Raw genomic sequence first — 21,006 nt, forward strand, 5'->3', positions numbered from 1 at the left:
ACAGGTATAATAACATATGCTTGATTACCTTATAGGTATCCTGAACTATGCTCAGTAATGCATTGATAATATATACAAAGTACCTGTTCACAATACACAAATATACAGGACAGCAAAACATTGCACTGCTGCATTTGTGAGCATGACGCTTAGAAGCATTCAAATCATGTGAACATCTGGTGAAAAAAAAGGTAATTTGAAAAAGTACTTTGCCCTGCAGTTCCAAGAAAATCGATCACGTGATTTTGGAGAGCCTATAAATATGTAAGCCTGGCCGGGTAGATCATTGCCTACTGGATAACCGAATTATAGTGTTGATCTTTGTGTAATAGTCATGGCTGCAATTGCTGGGAGGACTCGGTTGGAAGTGGAAGATATCTCTTCGAAGGCGACAGTGCCCAACAACCACAGGGCAAAACTGATGTACTATCTGAGCTCCGTTACAACCGTGCTGGACATGGACGACTCCGACTCGGCTAACCTGAGACGCTTGTGTGATTACAGCAACTACAGCCGTCTGTCGTCCGAGGAGACTAGCCAGCTGATCTTGCTCTGTGCGCTCCTCTCTCCGGACGTCCTGCTCAACAAGTGTATATTCGCGGACGACGACATGTGCGGAGAGTTCTCAAACTCCTTCTACAAGATCAGTGCTGTCCGGAGCCGCGTAATGGTTAGTAGCAGTATCATGATTGCCGGACAAAACCGCAGTGTTAACAAGGTCATGTTTTTCAAGATGGAATGGCTTCGGGAAAACTATCTGGAACCCATCAAATATTTCGCTGACGAAATGGAGGCTGAGAAACGTCGACAGGAAAGGCTTGCCAAGAAAAAAGACTGTGTCATTTTATAGACTCGACAGCAAGTTTATCAGAACCACACTTATATACTTATGATTTATTATTGATATTATATATATATATATATATATATATAAATTTAACTTGCAAATAGACTGAGCAAAGGTGAACAATCGGTGTATCTGTGTGAACAATGGCTACAGAAATTGACCTTCACAACAATAGGATGGCAGACATGATTTTTTTTGGAATCTGTGTGAATACGATTGTTCTTTACATTACTTGTGGGTAAATAATTGCTTTTGTAAATATCTAATAATTAAAAGTCGTTTTAATAGTTGGAAGATTTCTTTGTATATCTACTGGTCATCTACAAACTAAAAGGACACAAATCATTTTAGTAAGTCAGTAAGTCATTTAACTGCTTAACATTATTTATGGAATATTGGATTTTATGTAATAAATAATAAATAAACATATTCTTGTGAAGGAAACTATAGAATAAGATAATAAGTATCCGATATCTATTGCTAGGCCTTTCTGACTTCTTAAGTGGTAGATCGTTACGATAAAGTCTGTCCAGTTATAGCTTGACAAAGGGACCAGTCGGTCTTGAAATGTTGCGACCCGTTTAATACGTACATTGATTGTGTAGAAAGTAAAAATTTGATATTACATATTTCCAAACTGATGAATCTTATTGAAGATATAGCTGTCCGATTTTTGCAAAGTTACTGTTATTTGTCTTTTTGTTTTGCCTCCACTAATGAAGGTTAGGTCTTTTACCAACTCTTTCCTGTGATATTTCCTTACATTACCCGTGCAGGTTCTGGGATAGAATAGGCCCGCTGTATGATCGTAAGAGGCGACTTATGTGCCCTGTCTCCTGCAGAATCGGGGGTGGTTTTCTTCCTTGTCTTCTGTTTAAGGGGACACATTTCTTATCTGTTCTGTCTCCTTTCTCTTTCCCGACGGTGTCTCCCTAGGCATCCGCCCTCATATGACCCTGGCTGTTGTGAGGACGTAAAACCACAAAAAAAAACCACCTAAAAAACCCCGAACTTTCATGAAACTACAAGTAAACAAGTCACGCAAAATGTGCATAGGTTGTACATGTCATTACCAAAACTTTGTTTCGTTTCGGCTCGAGAAACTATTCCATAAAACGCACAGATTGTGTTGTAGGAATCTGGCGTTTAGCCAATTAACCCGTCTACATACATATGTACCTGTTGTGTAAACATTCAATACAGATGTTTTTTATTTGCTACGTAAGAGAAGACCTAACTCATCTCAAAAGGTTATGAGTTATTGGTTTAAAATGACATATACTATAAATGAATTATTAAAAAATTGATTACATGTTTTTGGCTTTATTTTAGTAAACATGTCTGGAAAACAGATTAGGTTTGTAAACGGTTTTCAATTTTCGCTTTCATATCATAACAATGTGTGACATTATTCTTTTGATTAAATACCTACAATGTCTTGTCCTTATTGTTAAATTCACATTTAATTTTCACACGCTGAACAATAAAATACGATAATATGACAGGGTGCTTTAAATAAACTGCTTTTCTACCGACAATATCATGATTGTTTACAGTGAGCGAAAATACACATGTAGGTCAGTATATCTACGGTGCCACCGATAGTTCCACTGTGTGCAGTGTATACTTGAAATACCCTTTATATTTGTTCACGTAAACACATAACCAAACAGATAGCAGCTTGTTATCAACTTTCGATTTTGGATGAATCTACTTTCGATTTAGATATATACATCATTGCTGTGTACTAAAACATATGCCACGTCATCTGCTGTACGTGGTATTATAAATAAACAAATCTGTATTTAAAATCAGTCCTCGACATTTTAGTCTGACAGAGAAGTCGGTAACTGTAACAATAGTAACAATGTTAACCAGAGATAATTCTGTTTAATAATCTTATGACTGTGAGACGTTTTGTTTGTCATTTATAATGGCATATGGGAGGTGTATGTGCTTTGATAGTGAAATTAAGTACGGGTTACGATTCTCCAGAGTTCCATTGTGAAACACAACTATAGGAGCGGTTTTCTGGAGAATCATGATCACTAGCATATCAACATACTACAATATCGGTGTTCTTTACGTTGACAACCACACAAGGCGTCGAGATAAAGTCTATCTACTAGCGAGGAAGAGTTTTACGATGGCCGAAAAGAGCCTGACAAAAAAATATGAATTTTCATATCTTTTTGTACCATGGTACACTTTTATATGGTACACAAAGATATTAAAATTCAAATCTTTTTGTACCATGTAAAAGTGTACCATGGTACACAAAGATAGGAAAGCAGAAATAAAATCAACCCGTTGCTTTTGTACCTTTCTGTACCAAAATACGGCCGAAAACAGCCATGGTACAGAAACATGTGAAACCATCAGACATAAAGGTTACCAAGTATGACAAATTACACCCTGATAAGGCTGTCATCACATACAATGAAATATTATCGCACGGAATGTCTGTTATTTTGATTACACCAAATGAGCTACCAAACTGTCACTTACTTATTTAAATTGAAATCAACTATTCGATATCCTTTACTGAATTTTATAAAAGTTTTACGTTAAAAAGGAAGTCATTATGGATTATGTTTCTAATACATTTCTAGTTATTCTATCTGCTTCAACTTCTCAAATGAAAGAAACGCCAACGTGGTCCGTAGGGGACAAGGGGACGAAAGGGGACAATCACTTTAATTACTTCGAAGGATAAATAGGCTAAAATTTATAAAAATAAATAAATGGGAAATACGTTGAGCTAGTTGTACGATTCTTTTATAATCTGCACATCTATCAAAACAAAGGAAATGACGAAAATATACAGATGTCCTTTATCCCTTTTGGAGACCCTGTCAAGGCCCCAATACTTACACAATTGCAACTAACTCTGTTTTTCATCAGAAGTGATTAATGACATTCACGACTTGTTTTGACGTTGTAATTAGGGCTTTACTATTCAGGGTCAGTTCTGGTCATAGTGTCCGATAACAACAATCCGATGCTCTGGTGGTACACCTTATTTTCATATCTATTTGTACCGTAGGTGGTACAAAAAGAAATGAAAAAAGTGTAACGCGGTACAAAAAGGAGAGAAGCTTTCATATCTGTTTCTACCGGGCAAAAGTATTTTGCCGGCTGATATCGGCTGTTGGTACATATACAAGTGAAAGTAAAGAGGTTTTTTTGTAAAGTTGTTTGTAATATTTATGTACCACGCAGGGTACGAAATGATTTGAATTTTCATATCTTTGTGTACCATGGTACATAAAAATTTGAATTTTCATATGTTTGTGTACCATATAAAAGTATACCGTGGTACAAAAAGATATGAAAATTCAAATATTTTTTTGTACCATGGTACACAAAGATATGAAAATTCAAATATTTCTGTACCATGGTACAAAAAGATATGAAAATTCAAATATTTCTGTACCATGGTACAAAAAGATATGAAAATTCAAATATTTCTGTACCATGGTACAAAAAGATATGAAAATTCAAATATTTCTGTACCATGGTACAAAAAGATATGAAAATTCAAATATTTCTGTACCATGGTACAAAAAGATATGAAAATTCAAATATTTCTGTACCATGGTACAAAAAGATATGAAAATTCAAATATTTCTGTACCATGGTACAAAAAGATATGAAAATTCAAATATTTCTGTACCATGGTACAAAAAGATATGAAAATTCAAATATTTCTGTACCATGGTACAAAAAGATATGAAAATTCAAATATTTTTTTGTACCATGGTACACAAAGATATGAAAATTCAAATATTTCTGTACCATGGTACAAAAAGATGTGAAAATTCAAATATTTCTGTACCATGTAAAAGTGTACCATGGCACATAAAGATATGAACATTCACATTTTTTTGTCAGGCTCTTGTCGTCCTTCGTAAAGTTCCACTCAAAGCTTTCTAGTAACAGAGAGCTTTTTCGGCTTAGAGTTATTTCCCCTGTCAAGACATTCGACACAAATTTTTTGTTTAAATTTGCTTGCTTAATTCCTCGCTGGCAACACTGGTTAATAAGTGTAGGCGTAACAAAGTACACGTACCCGGAGTTCGACTTCTGCAGTTTTCCTGTTTTCTACTACATGCTTTTTTTATTCAAGCATCCAAATTTCGAGCGATAATATTTCTTTAAAATACATCGGAACATGTGCCTTTTTGCGAGCTATTTGTTTACGTGACAAATATCTCACTATAGTGGACAATAATAATAACATCGTTCGACTGGTGGTGCCTTTTTTGCGAGCTATTTGTTTACGTGACAAATATCTCACTATAGTGACAATGATAATAACATGGTTCGACTGTTGGTGCCTGTTACTCTAATGGTGGTATCTGCTGCATGTTTCAAGATTTGGAATTCGATCGCCGAGTGACAGACGAGAAACAAGGAAAAAGTTGGCAAAAATATTTATTGGTTTCAATCATTTTCTTCGTTGTATCAACTCTATATATACCGGACGAAAAATAACATAAGAATAAAGACTGTTTAACACATCTAATGTAAAGGTTTTCTGTTGTGCGGAGTTCTAATTTTCTAGGAATTTAACCCATCCTCACCTCACCACTGTGTACCATGGCTGCTATAGTAAACATAAGGGACTGCGAAAAAAATCACTTTTGTCCACGAAAAAGGACGCTTTGTCAAGATAAAGGCTAGGGTTTGATGGTTGTCACAAATAGTCTTTCGTTACCCCAATGGTAATTAAAAAAATAGTTTCAATTACTTATTTTCAATTACTATACTTGTGCCCAATCCATTTGCTTGGCAATAAAATATGTTTAAACTAAACTTATTTTCCTTCAAACCTAACAAAAGTTAGCTTCAAATCATTTCAACAATAACTGCCAGGTATTTACTTAGCGATGTGAAAAAGGCACTGAAACATGAAATATATATCTAAAAAAAATACGATAGCACTTTGCTTTTATGGAGTAACTGACTCACCATTTTCAAAATAAATAAATAGGTTTGCCATTTGTCTTTACATAGGCGGAAAAACTACCATAAATCTGAAGTCTGTGAATTGTGCTTTTTTACACGATCAATATAGAGTTTAATCTAAACTGTGGATATGTTTACATCCGATGAATACTCTATGTATTAATATGTTCACATCCAATGTACACTTAATCTACGTATTGATGGTTTGTTTTCATCCGATTGTAACTTATCTTTAGGTTTCCTTTTCATCATGGAATGCTAAAGTCCATTACTATATAAAATAATATATAAATGTTTGGGGTAACATTGGTATTCAAGTGCAAACTAGTTAACATTTCATTTACATATTGATATCTCAATTAAAAACAAGGGTAATCCCACTAACACACGCACGCTGTGAATGATACAAAGTTAAATATACATATTTTAAGATATGACGTCATAATAAAAAATTAACATTATGAGGTTTTGTCTGACTGCGTACGGTTATTTCTCATTATCAAAATGTAAGAAATAACTAGATATTCGATTAGATAAAAATGATACCTCCCAATTTACGCCAACATTTGCTTTGTAATCACTTCGCTTTTGACCTATAGAGGCGAAGGTCACGGGGGCCTATTGCAATGCACTCTTGAGGTTGATGCAGGTAAACTTAATTATTCCAACGTTTAAAAAATCAGCTCGCATATTTCACTGAAACTTTGCTCTCATTTGACCTTTGACCTAGAAGGAAGGTTAGATTGATGTAGTTACGTTACATTGCAAGCATTGTGTGATTGATGCAGTATACTTCAATAACTAATACCACATGTCTCCCTTTTATTCCAGGGAGACATATAATACTGTATACCGAGAATCTGTTGTCCAGTCAATTTTTCGCCCTACGCCAATTAAATCCATGTTTGCCCTTCTCGTTTGGTTACTGTTAATTATATCGTTTACTACTGTTCGCTTTAGTGTTTAATTCGCACTCATTGCGGAGGGCGAAAAGGCGAAAATACCCCGGTATACAGTAATCCACCCCGGTATACAGTAATCCACCCCGGTATACAGTAATCCATCCCGGTATACAGTAATCCACCCCGGTATACAGTAACCCACCCCGGTATACAGTAATCCAAGTACTCACAGTGACTAAATGTCGTAATATGTTTACTGTAATATATAACTTTGTCACCAGGAAAACACAAAACAATGTATTCACTATAACCAAAACATGTCGGCTATGCAGAATAGTTATATACTTTTTAAAGCTGTAAAAAATACTTTACAATGAAAACAAAAACACTGTAACTCGACTGAAGTTCCTACTGACAGGATACACACACAGGTATACACAAAAGCGTAAGACAAATATTTGTACATTTCACTGCGAATAATGATACTCGCATATATATATGTCTGTGATACAAGTACGTGTATAGTTTACAATGNGAAGTTCCTACTGACAGGATACACACACAGGTATACACAAAAGCGTAAGACAAATATTTGTACATTTCACTGCGAATAATGATACTCGCATATATATGTCTGTGATACAAGTACGTGCATAGTTTACCATGAATGGCGTTCCCAACAAATACATGCGTGTATATTTGATAATGAATAGCAATATAACAGTGTCTTTGTCAGACCAGAATGACCTATCGTGTTGACCTTTGTGGGTAATATTTATATAGACGATGAAAGTCTGTGGAAAGTTATATCCACTTAATCATTAATGTGTATTGATTAATATGCGGTCCTGAACCCAGGTGTCGATGATCCTCTTAGCTGAACGACCTGTTGAATGTGATAGGAGGGATCTATGATATTTTTCCAGAATTCTTGAAATTCTAAATTGTGAAATTTACGCGATATCGTTGGACGAAAAGCAACGAGACCATGGACCTATATTAGGCAGCAATTCCCATTATATAGAATTTTTTTTATTATTTGTTCGTTTGTATAGTTAGGCTTATGAAGACTGAACTCTTTGGTTCTATAGTTAAACACAAGGGATTAGTGATGAGGTGATACACATAGTTGTTGAAATGGAACAACTATAAAACCGATACAGATATATAAACAACATTGAATACAATAGTCCCCCCCCCCCAAAAAAAAACCCCAACAAAAAAATAAAAACCAAATCAATACACAATCAACAAAGAGAAGACAACAACAAAAACAATGTTTATGAAAAAAGAAAGCACTAACGTAAGATGATAAAAATAACAGAATGCCACCAAACATGTCTTTGACTAGATAAATACGGGTAAAATTGATCCACATGTTCCCCCTTTCTGGATATTTACTTGGCTGTAATCTATATAGTTTGTCAACCAGACAGATCTGTGTGGTCTGACTTTAACACTGTACAGAAAACTTCAAGTGTACTCTGAATCACATAAGCCCACCAACATGGGAAAAGCTAAGTTTCAACAAAGTGCTTTTTGAAATAACAGCATATAAAAATAACAAAATTTAGAAACACACCCGGTGAAATATTATTAGAGCACATCGGAAAAATAGACAACATAGAAGCAAGTAACTTCCTTTTGTAAAATAAAAAAAACAACAACCGCAAATTGGTAGCAATAAATAAGACTGATATCTCAATTAAGCTAACTGTACCTTTGGTATACTAAAATGGTACCAGGGTAACATACAAGGCTCGCAATATCAAATACGAAAACTTTCTTTGCTTGATTCGAAAACGTCTGTTTCCTTTGTCAAGAACGGAGTACTCTTTTCGAAAGTTTGCAGAACAAATTGTCAATGACTTTAAATTCTATAAAAGGTACAATAATGTAATATTATAACAGCTAATAAGGACATTTATATACCAATCAAACACGGCAACTTAACTAACACATGGTTTATAAAATTTTATCCTCTCTCAAAATGAGATTAATTATATTATGTTATATTTACAGGAAAGTGAGAGCATTATTCTCTGCCCGTTATTTTTCATCAATCATAATAACTACTTACATGATGAAATCAATATATGACGATGATTACATATCCAGAATTGATATGAAAAAAATATAAGAGTCGCTATGCTCAACTCCGCTGAAAAAACCCACGTTTAAAGATAAAATATAAAAGCTATATTTCAGATTATATCATATAACACTTGCACAACGCAATAAACAATCTTGCTAAATCTGTATGACTTGGAAACATGAAAAAATCTAACAGGCGTCTAACACATACAATATTCATTAATCACGATAATTCACAGAAATCTGAAGTTCAGAAAGTCACAAAATATACAACGAATCTTACTTATGTACAAGTAATGACACTCGATGCATTTTCTCACCATTCTTTTTACACAGCTTTTAGCTTACTTTACGTTATACATAAACACTTTTGAAATAATACATTGATGTTTCTGAGAACGTTCGCTATTACTTTATACATCTACGCTAACCTGAAGCTAAGGTGCATTTGAAATTCTTGTCTTGTACGAAACCAAATCGGTGTGCATTTGTATCGACAATTCATTGCTAGAAATAGAAACAAATTTAAACTTATAACATTAGGGTTTTACATCAATAATGGAACAAGTTTTATCAATACATGTACAAATCGATCTTCTATGCTCAAAGCTCTACAGTATTAACTGGTAGACTCTACCTACAGTCTGCTCCAATTGATTTGACACATGGAATATTTTCAAAATGAAATAAAACAATAGCCGATGGATGTAGATGTTCACTGTCTACGTCCTTTTCTTCTGCCTTTACTTCCTCTTCCGCGATCTCCTCTACCTCTTCCGCGAACTTCTCCCTCTCTTCCTCCTCTTCCTCTTGTATTTACTCCTCTCAAACTCGCTGCTGAGACTACGGTTGCTGCTTCAGCGTCTCTAAATCCAACCCTTCTGTTGACCATTCCATCGCCACTTCTTCCTTTTCCTCTCTCTTCTTTTCCAAATCCAACAATTCTCTCACCACCAACATCACTTACACTCACTCTTTCATCCCATACATCACCCTCTCTACTACCTGCTGCACTACCTCTGCCGAATCCACCCCCTCCGAACCCTCCTTTTGCTCTGCTGCCCCCTCTTCCACCTCTTTGCCCCCAAAACCCACCTCTTTCCTGTCCTCGCCCTGCCCTGCCCCTTCCCCTCCCTCTTTGTTCAAACTTTTGCTGGTGTGGAGACGCCATATATGTTGGTCCAGATGGAAGTAATCTGTCGTCTTGATTCTCATAGACTTGACCTCTTGTGGTGCCATGCATACTATTTTCGGATCCACGCCAACCTGTACCTGAGCCACGCCAACCCATTTCGGAGTCACGCCCACCTCTACCTAAGCCACGCAAACCCATTTCGGAGTCACGCCCACCTCTACCTAAGCCACGCAAACCCATTTCGGAGTCACGCCCACCTCTACCTGAGCCACGCCAACCCATTTCGGAATCACGCCCACCTCTTTCAATGACATTTCCACCACGCTTAGAGCTACGCCTACTTGTTTTGGAGCCACTTGAATTGTTGTCCGGATTGTGTTCCACTTCGAATTGGCCGCGCCAATTTTCCAGAAATATTTTCTGATGGTAACAAAAGGAAACAGCTCTGATTGATTCGAAGTGCCGATATTTCAATCAATACTGAATAATTATTCTTTGATGGTCAAACAATCAAACGTATTTAAACAAATCTAATTTTGTGCAAATGCTTGCCAGTTATCCCACGCTCAACAAAAACAAAACGACTAAACCGAATGAAGGCAAAATCGATAAATTGATTTTTTTTTGACCAAATATACTTACGTAGGTAAAAGTTAAAGGAGTTCCGGACGTACACTGTACACAATTTTCTCCACGGAACACGGCGGATCCAATGTGACCTTGAAAATTACATAATATATAATTATATTTACACTGAGTGATTTAATTATTCCGCAGATAATATAAGAATTACATCAAATCTAGTTCATTTGCACACTACTTATTTAGTATAACCATATACGATGATTCATCGATTATAATTTACTAATAAGATAAGTGGAATTATATTACTTACAAAAGTCAGGTCTTAACTAAGGTGGACATTTCACAAAAAGTGTTTTAATAGTATTGATGTCACAATGCAAAGGTGATATGAGGTTTTGATGTCCAGTTATAAGTTCCATATCTGACAGATAATCAACGGAAAAATATAATTCTATTTTTTTCGTTTAATAATAATATATATTTTTCACTTGTACGTCAAATATTAATATTAAATATCTGTCATACATATACATTAGTATGTTATCCAACTCGATATACGTAACGTCTCTGTCTAGTGCTAGTTGTTTTTTTATACAAATTTTAATCCCTCAGCATTTTGATATTCTCATTTGCGAATACTCAGTTCAGTGGTTGTTGGAGGCTGCCAGGGTTGAGGAGCCCTGGGATCAGCCCCCCGAATAATAAAGTGTCCACCTAGGTGGTATTTCACTATTCGTACATCTTACATTCAATAGCTATGTTTATACATGTGTTATTATATAAATATGACATTCATTAGCAGGTGACAGTGAATATTGTCAACCCGAGAAAACCATTGTCACCCGAGGCGAAGCCGAGGGTGACANGATAATGACATCTTGTTTGTTGATAGTCTGCTGTTTACAATCGCTATCGCACCGGCGCTTGATGAAATTGGCTGTTGCCGTCAAACGTTCTTGTGACCATCACGGTGGGAAAACGAAGCGGTGCACGCACATTTTTTGCGCATGTGATATTTTTCACTGTCTCATGGCAATATCACCCGCGCCCCTTAAAACCAATGTATTTTCGGAGGGTGACAGAGATTTTTGTTTAATTTTCTCCCAACCAACCAAATAGCTAGAAATTCACTTGAGGTGTAACAAATATATATATATATTATAATTATATTAAGTTTGTAAGTTGTCCCCGCGCATGCATGTATCAGCCACCCCAAAACTGTATCCGGCTGCGTCATGTCCCTGTAAAGTATTTTACTTTGCACCCGGACAAAGAATGGGGACGTCCATTACCTACATGCACGCGGTATATTACTGTTAATTGTTGTTGTTTTTTATTACAATTATTTTTAACAATACAAAAAAGTAAAGACTCATTTTGTTTATCCAATGATAGTTTTCGATTAACAATTTCTGATCAAGTCCGTAAGTATATAATTCACTTTTAAAGGCTAGATTGAAAGAACCCCACTAATTCCACTCGTCCACTTACATACATACGTAAAAGTTTGTAATGACTTACATTGTATAGGTATTTTATTTAGGTATGTGTACATGTATGTGACATGAAAAAGAGTTACACATATATTCCGGAAAATTTGTCCAGATTATTTTCTAGTTTTATAGTAGTGTCTAACCATGTGTACTATTCAGGTGTTGAACAGGATTTATATTATTCCGAATTGGTTAAGTTTTGTTCGATTATACTTGCACTAGTGAATAATGATTGTAATTGATACACAAAGTTTCTTTCATAATAGTAACAAACAAAGTTATTTATGCTGTTTACATGTACACATTTCAGATATAAACTGTCTGCACGCGTGACCCCGCGGTCAAGGTGTACACATGTGTACACCTTACTACGAGCCATATTATACACGCTGCGTTAGTCACCATAATAAACCATATGATTGAAAATGACAACACTTTCTTACTGATAGTTCCATTAGTAAAGTATATGCATGTAGACTAATCTGTCATAAATCCTTCATAAATGTATGTAACTGTTTAAATTGCTACCTACGTGCGTACATCTGCAAACATGTTCTAGCTCCCGTTAAAAAATGTTAATCGGGCTAATTTGCTTTGTTTTTTGTTCGCTTAAATGGTAGGTCTTAAATACCGCGAAACCTATCAAACACAATATTATATTCGTGCAATCGTTAGTTTTTTTCTTATGTATGTTGTATCCTAATATCAAATACATTAGCTGTCTCATATTTTTACAGATACCTATGTTTTGAAAACCTTTATCCATTTTGTTCCAATAATTGTCAAGATATCTACAGTTGATAAAATAATGTTCAAAATCTTCTACCTCTTGACAGACGTTACAGAGCTCCGAGTCAGCTATGGTCATTCTTTTTAATATCTGTCTAGTTGGTATTATATGATGAAATAATTTCCATTTGAATACTTTATACTTATCTTATTGTCTAATAATTTACTGAAAACAAATTGTAGCATCTTTTTGATTTCTATTGATCCATCTAAACGCAAATAATTTATCCATCGCACTTTGTTAATGTTTATCACATTTTTTTTGTTGAGTAGCCAACCTATATACATCTTTATTTTTTAACTTCCCTAAATTAAGATTAACTCCGTTTTTTTTTATCATAAACGTTGTAGTTTTCTTTATAAAATTAACCTTGGTTTTAATCGATTCTTGCGATTGTAGAATTCCTGCCCATTTTTTTGGAAAAGCCATTTTAACTTGTAGCATTTCACTCATCCAGTTTTGTTTGTTTGCTAATTTGTCATAAATGTATTTTTCATTAATTCTACCATTTTTGTCAATAACATCTTCAACATAAATTATATTGCTATCGATCCATATTAACTTGTTTTTCCCATAATTTCCGTACATAATTTTTGGTATAATTTTCCAATTTGCTTCCTCCTTGTTTGTTAATCGTTTCACCCATGCCACCCTTATGACATCCATATGTGATATAATATCACGTATTTTTAACCCCCCATTCTTATAATTTTGTATCATGATATTTCTTTGAACTTTTTCACTTCCCTCCCATATGCNCAAGGTAATGACTTACGGACAATTGTCTCACATTTTGTGGAAGTAGAGGGAGTTGTGCAACATTCTACTTGAATAGTATGTTCACACCTCGGGTGAGGTTTACCGACGCTTTCCTTACATCTGTACATTGAAGGAGATTCTGAACACTTCATTATCCTTGTGTGCTGACAGAGAGGGATTGTCTTCGGAACGAGGGTATCACAGGATGCTTTGTACCGGTTTGACGACGGATCGGCAGAACATTCCATCATCATTTTATGACTGCAAGTAGTCAAGCGTTTCAGAACCATCGTCTGGCAGTCAACACTGTTAGGGTCCTTGTTACAGGGAATCCTCTGAGTGTGTCCACATTTCTGAATAACCTTAGTCATTACAACATCACATTTACAGCTCGATGGATGGTGACATGTCCTTTGGCACGTGTGACCTCGATCGCAAATTTTCAAGCATTTGTCCTGGCAGGTCGCGTGCTTTGATTCATGACATTTCATCACCTTAGTATGAGGACATGCCCATGATTTTGTCACAGACTCTAAGCATGAATGTAGACGCTCATACAGCGGTTCCCAATCACTGCAACGAACGTCATAGTTGTGTTCACAACTGTCACGACTTTTCGTAATAGTTTTATCACAGCGAACATCTGCAGTAACCCTGTAACACTCCATGTCGTTCTCATGACCACATGAGGGTAGAATGCGGTTAACCTTGATCTTACATTTGTATAACAGCATATCAAAACAGCATTGGACCTCGGCCTCGTGTTCACAAGACTCCAGGGTCCGTATTACCGCAGTTCGACATTTGTGCGTGTCTGGATTCTCCCAGCACTGCATATCTGCTTGATGTGAACACGCTTCAAGGGTTCGCATTACAAGGATCTTACACTTGTATGTCTTCGTGTTGATATGACACTTGAGTTGAACGGAATGTCCACATGCAAGCTCCCGGTCTACTCTTACATCACATTTAAAAGTCGGCGCTGGTTGGCAACATTTCATGTCTGCTCTATGTCCACAGGGAAGGATTTTATTCATTGTAATTGGACACTCACAATTTTCGCCAAAATGGCACTTCCTTTTGCAAATGTGCTCATTTTGGCATATCTCGTCACAGAGTTGCTTGCAGACGTACGTTGTATGCATTCTGTCTATGGGGTGGCAGTAAAGCCTGCACGCGTGCCCACAACATAACCGGAAGTCACACTTCAATTCGCATCCTCCTTCTGGTGATTTCATAAAATCTGAAGCATCTTCCGCTTGTATACCTTCAGTCTGTGAATGGTTTTGACAGTAAAGCGGAAGAGCTTTTCCAAACTGTCCTGCCGTCTTCACCTTTTGTACAACATCAGCCCATCGCGAATTTCTAGATTCAAACATATTGAAATTCCCAATTACATACAGTCCTTTCTTAGCGCGGGATAGAGCAACACATATCCTATTTTCCCTGGAGAGAAATCCGATCTTTCCATCTTTATTGCTGCGGACAAGTGACAAAAGAATGATGTCATTTTCTTCTCCCTGGAAGTTGTCAATAGCGACAGTCTTGACGCCTTCGAACTCATGTCTCGGCATACAATTACGGATACAAAACATTTGACCAGTGTAAGCAGCCAGCACTGTGATTTGAGTGCTTTCATATCCTTGCTTCATCAAATACTTGCACAGATTAGCGATAAATTGGGCCTCATGCATGTTGGAATAGCTTCTGATGTCTTCTGCATAATCCTCAGGCTTGTTGTGATTGATGAAAAACACGTCTTTCCTCACACCCATAATATGTTCGTACCCGAAAACGTTTTCGTTGTCGTCCAGAACATCGTAAATATCCCTGACAAGTATAGATATTTCAGGTCGCATCCTATGTTGTCTTTGCAGGCAGTGATTTTTTATGCCGTTGTTCAACATGCGTTCAAACATGGACAGGGACAGGTTGTATTTCAGGGCCAACTGCATTACTGACGGTTTCGGTTCCAGTTGCTTATGGTCTCCTATCAGGACGAGGTGTTCACATCGGGGACTAAGAGCGGTGATAATATGGGCTTCTAATACTTCAGCAGCCTCCTCTACTATAACGATCCGTGGACCGATTTCCTTTAGAACGTCCTGGTATTTTGCTGCCCCAGTAGTTGTCATACCAATCAGTGTAGAGGCCTTTAATATTTCTGCATCGACTTCTTTTTTCTCTTTTTGATAGAACTCGATAGTTTCGTAATACCTTTTCTCTAATTCGGGAAGTTGCTCGTTCTGCATTTGTTGATACAAATACACCCAATGTCGATACAGTCGCCAGCGCTGCTCTACCGCAAGCCTCTTCAAACTACACGGAATATTACTGGCTTCATTCTCATCCATCCTGTCAATTGCTTTTAGTTTGGCCAATGTTGCGTTTGCCTCATGTTGTAATAATGATTGAAACTGTTTATCAAGTTGTTGTGTTGATAGCATATTGCCAAGAACGACCATAAGTTGCTTTTGGACATCAAGACCGATCTGCTCCTTAAACCGTACACTGAAATCGTCATCTTCAATCCTCCTGTCATCTTCTACTTTCTTTGCTTCATTTTCCTCGATGTTGTCAACATTTGTGGCCGTATGAACCGCTACTTCCGTGTTTGTTGACGGTGACACTGTTTTCATCTGGGATATCTTTTTGTAAGCTTTTTCAGACCTTAGGAGCCAAGACTTTTCGTCAGCCCCTAGCCAACTAAACAGCTTCTTCGGCGAAAGTTGATTCCTCTCTTCAAAGTGTAGCTGATGATTCCTTTGCATAACCGGCACTAATAACCCAACATCAAGAACTGTATCATTTAGGTGGGCGCAAATGTACGCTAAAAATGATATATTCTGGTGCTGACAGATAATTGAATTGTAAAGTTGATCCAGTTTTTGCTCCTGTTCTTGTCTTTCATACCGAGAGCGGTGGTAATGATGGCGACGATTTTTCAAAGAGAACTCCTGAATAGCTTCGTTTTCGGACCTTCCACCAACCCGCACAATTTCGTCAGACCACATCATCTTATTGCTACCGTCAAGAAATTTTACGATACCTTCCATAAACTGATCCAAAGCATGGTTCGTGTAGCAGACTACCATAATCTGATCTTTCGTTTTTGATTGCGTTTTTCTGAATGTATAACGTTGGCTTGAGGACCTATCTTGCCATGCATTCTTGTTATGAAGAAGCGTCTTGGCAATTTGGAGGCCGACATGAGTTTTGCCGGTCCCCGGTGGTCCCTGTATCAAGACAAATTCTTGAGTAAGAGCAGCATGGTAGGCCTCGAACTGAGACTTGTCGAGCTGAAGCTGTTCAGCTGACGGCCAATGACTCACAGGGCCGTTTAACTTAACGCGAAAACGTGTATGGCTGCGCAAACCGTTTCTGAATATGACTTTGCCAGAGACTATTGGGTGCAAGTCGTACGTAGCATCTTCAACAGTAAGATACAATGGAAGGTCGACATCTTTCATGCAGTGGACTATGTACTTTTCAAAAGGCAATTCCCCTTCCTCAAGTCTCTGAAGACCAGCCAACACATGCCTGTATGCCTCAAAGTAGGCCGTTGATTCCACCATAGTGAAGGTAGCTTTCAGAGGTAACCTCATCTCTCCAACCTCTGTTGGAAATGCGATTTTGAAACTGTGATCGTTTGCAAGAATATCTCTATCCGACTCTGCAACGATTGCAAAGACCATTGTGTGAAAACTATCGGCCGACAGACAGAGCAGCGAGCCATACAAGAGTCTGCGACTTGACTTCCATTTAATTCTCTGAGCGTGTCCCCGATCGAGTTTAACTTTATACATTTGTCCTTCAATATTGTGTTCGACATACTCAACGGAGACGTTTTTGTAGAGTCGTCCGTCTTGCAGTCGTCTGACGTTGTGGCCGGCACTGACCTCCTGCACGTACTGAGTAATGCCCTCACGCAGTGGGCTGATACAATCCTCTCTGTAAAGTCGGAACTGGACATCGAGGTAGTGGTGCAGGCTGTCATAGCCACCTCGTGACTTGTTTTTACGTATAAATGCACCACGAGATCCTAAAAATATGTCAGAAACTCTAGGTAATATTGGTATATTACGAAAGTCGTCTGGTGGTGCTTGCTTCTCAAATGGTAATCGTGGATTGTCGTGAGAATGAGACACCATTCTCTTCATTACATTGTCTCGCATTTCTTCTAATCTCTCCGACAAGCTGGCTACACATTTCCTGCGTTCTCCCTCAGCCAGGAGCGTCTCTTCTGTCCTTTTCTGTAGAATGATTATCAAACCAAATGCGTTTGTAAATGAGCTTGGTAGTCGCAGAGACACATGGTTCAGTAATTCCACTAAGGTTTCAATGAATCTAAACGCTTCATCCTCATCAGTGCTTTTAACGAAAGCAGATGATGTCGCAACAAGTTCCTGCATGAAGAAATTGGACCCGACAAGGACACTGAGCAGGTCTATAACTCCGGCTATGTTCGTACTCCGTGCTGCTTTTGCTAGGACTGCTACCATCTGAGTGACGTAGTCCGGGGCGAGACCTGGCCGATTGAGGGTCACTTCTGTCCGTTGTCTCTCTGTGTTTACCAGGGAGTCGAGAACGTCTGTACATGTTTTGGATTCGTTAAGGAACTCCTTGAAATAACTGTCAGTGAATATATGCGTTTGCTTTGGCACCGCCATAGTATATTAAAGTGAAGTACTTACGACTGAAAACGATGATGGCAGCCTCTGTAACAAGCGGACGGCATCGCCATTTAAAACGGCGAATTCACGTCTGAAATAAAGAAAGAATGTTGTACTTTCAAACAGATTTAAGACATACCTCGACCACCACAATTCCCATTAATCATGTAAATTTAATTTAATTTAACTAGGTTGATTTAAACGCATTGGTATCATTTTAAATTTCATTTACAACAAGAGAAACATGGGCCTTAACAGTCACTTGAGTTGTAATACAATTGTTTCATTGATGCCGTGTTCCAACAAAACTAGGTAACTTATAGAGTAAATAATCACTACATCACTAAGACAGTAACTACTCACTACATCCCTAAGACAGTAACTACTCACTACATCACTAAGACAGTAACTACTCACTACATCACTAAGACAGCAACTACTCACTACATCACTAAGACAGTAACTAATCACTACATCACTACTATAGGAACTAACGACCACATCACTACTATAGAAACTAAGGACTAAAGCACAAATAGAGTAACTAAGGAATTCATCATTATGATAGTAATCAATCATAAGGGCTACGTCACTATTATAGTAATTACATCGTAACTAGAGTTTTGTTTTTGTGACGTATATCTCCCCTTTAACGGCACTGACAAGACATTCCTGAAAAGTTTGCACTTATTTGGCCTTTGACCTCGAGGTCAAGGTCAGTGACCTAACGACAGTGCACTATACATAGTCTTAGGGTGATGTAGATATACTGCAAGTTTTATCAGGATATCTTTAACTTGGCACCTATTTGACCTTAATATTAGAGGAACTGCCTAATGCTATATTATAAAATGTATATATGAACAAGTTCTAATTTTAATGGGGATCATGACAGAGGTCCTTAAAACTGACCCCATAGTCGCAAAAGATGCTCGGATAGAGTTTACAATGCCATCATATACTTGCATACTAAGTTCAAGCAAAAAAAGATACCGTGAGGGACTGTTGGCATCACCATGGTGTACAACTTTAAATGTTTTATACAATCAGACGGATTTACCTTTGACATTGAGGTAAAGGTCACAATGACCTAACGAACCTGCATTGCACATCATCTGTAGGTGATGCAGTTATACTGCACGTTTCATCATGACATCTTTAATGATTTAAAACTTACAGCCTGGAGAAGATCGTATCAGAAGAACCAGAACCAAAATAACCAGTACTTATACATGTTCACTTCATTCGGAATAGGGACATAATGACATAATCAGTAAGATAATCCGTGCAATAAATTACTAAATCACCAACAATGTAACTAAGGATTACATCAAAATGATAATAACAAATATCTTCAGCATTATAATACATGTAGTAAGGACTTCATCAACACTAAGTTTACTTAGGATTACATCGAAATGATAGTAACAAAGGACTTCATCACCACAAGGTAACTAAGGATTACATCACTATGATAGTAACAAAGGACTTCATCACCACCAAGGTAACTAAGGATTACATCACTATGATAGTAACAAAGGACTTCATCTCCATCGAGGTCATTAAGGATTACATCACTACGATAGTAACAAAGGACATTATCACCATCGAGGTAACTGAGGATTACACAACTGTGATAGTTATAAAGGACAACATCACCACGAAGGTAACTAAGGACTACATCACCACCAAGGTATCTAAGGGTTACATAACTATGATAGTAACAAAGGACTTCATCACCATCGAGGTAACTAAGGATTACATTATTATGATAGTAACAAAGGACTTCATCACCATCGAGGTAACTAAGGATTACATCACTATGATAGTTACAAAGGACTTCGTCACCACCAAGGTTACTAAGGATTACATCACTATGATAGTAACAAAGGACTTCATCACCACCAAGGTAACTTAGGATTATATCACCACCAAGGTAACTAAGGATTACATCACCACCAAGGTAACTAAGGATTACATCACTATGATAGTAACAAAGGACTTCATCACCACCAAGGTAACTAAGGATTACATCACCACCAAGGTAACTAAGGATTACATCACTATGATAGTAACAAAGGACTTCATCAACACTAAGGTAACTAAGGATTACATCACTATGATAGTAAAAAAAGGACTTCATCACCATCGAGGTAAATAAGGATTACACAACTATGATAGTTACAAAGGACTACATCACCATTAAGGTAACTAAGGATTACATAACTATGATAGTAACAAAGGACTACATCACCATTAAGGTAACTAAGGATAACATCACTATGATAGTAACAAAGGTCTTCATCACCATCGGGGTAACTAAGGATTACATCACTATGATAGTAACAAAGGACTTCTTCACCACAAGGTGACTAGGGATTACATCACTATGATAGTAACAAAGGACTACATCACCACTAAGGTAACTAAGGATTACATCACTATGATAGTAACAAAGGACTACATCACCACTAAGGTAACTAAGGACTACATCACTATGATAGTAACAAAGGACTTCATCACCACTAAGGTAACTAACGATTACATCACCTTGCAAGTAACTAAGGACCACATCATCACTAAGGTAACTAAGGATTACATCACTATGATAGTAACAAAGGACTTCATCACCACTAAGGTAACAAAGGATTATATCCCCTTGCAAGTAACTAAGGACTACATCACCACTAAGGTAACTAAGGACTACATCACTATGATAGTAACAAAGGACTTCATCACCACTAAGGTAACTAAGGA

General features: G+C 37.2%; 3 protein-coding genes across 3 annotated transcripts in view; 1 reads left to right on the plus strand and 2 right to left on the minus strand.

Moving 5' to 3' along the window:
- The first annotated feature begins 254 nt into the window (after positions 1 to 254).
- On the plus strand, positions 255 to 2,290 carry LOC110458629. Its single transcript, XM_021510415.1, has one exon. The coding sequence runs from the start codon at positions 335 to 337 to the stop codon at positions 848 to 850; it is 516 nt and encodes a 171-aa protein (XP_021366090.1). The 5' UTR covers positions 255 to 334; the 3' UTR covers positions 851 to 2,290.
- A 4,996-nt stretch (positions 2,291 to 7,286) lies between these two features.
- LOC110458625 (TATA-binding protein-associated factor 2N-like) lies at positions 7,287 to 10,705 on the minus strand. The gene is made up of 2 exons (XM_021510409.1): positions 10,592 to 10,705; positions 7,287 to 10,369 (listed from the first exon to the last, which is right to left on the minus strand). The coding sequence occupies exon 2, from the start codon at positions 10,229 to 10,231 to the stop codon at positions 9,530 to 9,532; it is 702 nt and encodes a 233-aa protein (XP_021366084.1). The 5' UTR covers positions 10,232 to 10,369; positions 10,592 to 10,705; the 3' UTR covers positions 7,287 to 9,529.
- Positions 10,706 to 13,533: 2,828 nt separating this feature from the next.
- The window catches only part of LOC110458628 (NFX1-type zinc finger-containing protein 1-like), a 14,871-nt gene continuing 7,398 nt past the window's right edge, over positions 13,534 to 21,006 (minus strand). The window contains exon 3 of the mRNA XM_021510414.1: positions 13,534 to 18,340. Within this exon, the coding sequence (XP_021366089.1) occupies positions 13,534 to 18,246 (4,713 nt within the window). The 5' untranslated portion in view covers positions 18,247 to 18,340. The remainder of the gene's footprint in view (positions 18,341 to 21,006) is intronic.

Source organism: Mizuhopecten yessoensis, unplaced genomic scaffold (assembly GCF_002113885.1).
Source record: "Mizuhopecten yessoensis strain PY_sf001 unplaced genomic scaffold, ASM211388v2 scaffold9677, whole genome shotgun sequence".
NCBI lineage: Eukaryota > Metazoa > Mollusca > Bivalvia > Pectinida > Pectinidae > Mizuhopecten > Mizuhopecten yessoensis.